Below are 2,157 nucleotides of genomic sequence, written 5' to 3'. Positions count from 1 at the left end.
CGTCCCCTTATTCCTTCCTTACTTTCAAAACCTATTGTAAATGGTTAGGCATCTAAATTTCTTTAACAATCCTTAGGAGTTACATCTCAGGGGCATAAGACAATCCTGGTAAGATATAAGCTCAGTACCTAACTAATTTTTGAAGATGGGAATTACATTCTTTTGAAACTATAACCCAAGGCTTGTTCATGATTAAATGAAAGCTTTTTTAGTTATTATTTCTTGCTGCACCCCATCCAATTGCTTTGCCATTTTTCTTGCATCAACCATTTTAATTTGTACTTTCCTGAAAAAGGGAACTGTTTGAGAATGCAGCATTCCGAACAAGAGGAAGAGGCAATTTTGGGGTGTCTTTAATCTACAAACAGTGTAGCAGTTCTGTATTTGTTTACCAGCCAGAGTCCAAAGACTTACTCAAGTTCATCTTCAGAATCATAATTAGTGTGCATGTCGTGAGAGGCTGTGACATCACTTGTTGACTGGAATAACTTCACGCTGCTCTCAGAAGATGATGTCTCTTTCCTTTTCTTTTTACCAAAAAACTTTTTGAAAGATTTGAACTTTGATTTTTTCTTTCCTAAGTAAAGAAACATAAAGAAGATGCAACCAGCAGCATGTGCAAAGTTTTGTAACAATAATAATTCCTTTATAATTTCTGCATAAGTGGATTATTTTCCTGGAAAAAGCAACACAGTCCACTCTTGCATTAATGTCTTCCAAGACTACACTGTTAGCATGAAATTACTATTAACTTGGAGAATGGATTGCAATGTTTATGACACATAAGAAACAACCTGTGGTGTAGAATCTTTCCTAATAGAGTTTCTGTTTGCCTCTTGAGATAATCAGGCTGTGAAGAAAAATTTTGGTATTAACGGCCTGGGATACAGAGAAGAAATTACAACTTGGAAACCCACTGCCTTTGTTCAGGAAGCTAAATAATGATGATAAGGACAATGTTTCCAAAACCAATTTAAATGTAGAAAAGGCTTACATAGGTGGAATATGCAGTGTCAAGAGGCTAATGCTTTTAAAATGTCAGTTTTATAATACATCCCAGAATATTCTGAATGCTAATTACGATTCTCAGTGGATCACAAAGTATTAAACTAGAAATCAAGCAATAATCTTGAAAAGCGATGCTAGTCTGCTCAGTGGGGAAAGACCTGAATTAGGATCAGTTGCAAGCTCGGTGAAGGAAACTACTTAAAATGAAATCAGCGTTTTGCACAAGACATCCCAACAACTTGTGCCTGTCCCATGTAAGTTGGCGTGAGAGCACTGCGAGGCATCCCTGCCAACATGTTGGGTCTTGTTGGGTAAAAAAGTTAACTTGGCCACAAGGTGCTACAAAAATCTTATTTCAAGCCTCTGAAAATGTCAAAAATGTAACAGCTCTTGCAGACACAGGAGAGAAAGGGAGAATGCATTCTCTAAACAAACAGATTCACTTCTATGTTAGAGCTAAGGCATTAAAGGTCAAGAAGTCACAGCACTTTTTATTCATGGGGGAAGGGAACAATTCTACCTGAATTGTCCTCTCCATCTCCTTCAGTCTCTCGCACCTTGGGTTCCATTATCCTTGAGGAACTCATGTGACAGTCACTAAAGGAGGTAGAAAAAGCGTCAGTCGTATCAACAAAGTAACAGTACTTCACTATATCTGTGTATACATACATACAGGCAAGTTACTAAAATATAAAAAGATAATATATATTATGTGTATGCTGTCATATAGAAGTACACAGACAATGCATGTCTAAATATATATATTACATCTATATGGAAATATACATAAAATATAAAAATATCCCATAGGATGAAGCTTATTAGGCTAAAGTTTAATAAATTCCACAGAATATTTTTACTTTCATAAGACAATAGTACATTATGGTTTAGTTAACCAGCTAGCCTCTCCTGACTGAAAATTGAGTTTGATGAGATTCTCCAATGCTTCTAAAAGCACTCATCAGAGGAAGCGGGCTTCTTTGACTCTCCCTCTCTGCATCTCTTCAGGACCACAGACAAAATGTCTTTGTGATAATTACAGCATTTGAGTAACGTGTACAAGTAACGTTAGTGAAGAAGTACACATATTTTTCCTTTATTATTATCCAATTTGAAGTATTTTGCAGATTCTAGGTTTTCTTCTTTTTT

General features: G+C 35.9%; 1 protein-coding gene across 1 annotated transcript in view; it reads right to left on the bottom strand.

Annotated features, from left to right (window-relative positions):
• Positions 1 to 1,595, bottom strand: part of CRACDL (CRACD like) — a 25,568-nt gene extending 23,973 nt beyond the window's left edge. Inside the window, exons 1-2 of the mRNA XM_009643745.1 lie at positions 1,529 to 1,595; positions 415 to 577 (exon numbers count right to left, since the gene is read on the bottom strand). Of these exons, the coding sequence (XP_009642040.1) occupies positions 415 to 577; positions 1,529 to 1,595 (230 nt within the window). The remainder of the gene's footprint in view (positions 1 to 414; positions 578 to 1,528) is intronic.
• Between the last annotated feature and the right edge of the window lie 562 nt (positions 1,596 to 2,157).

This window comes from Egretta garzetta, unplaced genomic scaffold (genome assembly GCF_000687185.1).
Source record: "Egretta garzetta isolate BGI_Z169 unplaced genomic scaffold, ASM68718v1 scaffold1588, whole genome shotgun sequence".
Lineage (NCBI taxonomy): Eukaryota > Metazoa > Chordata > Aves > Pelecaniformes > Ardeidae > Egretta > Egretta garzetta.
This window is presented reverse-complemented; position numbering and strand designations above follow the sequence as displayed.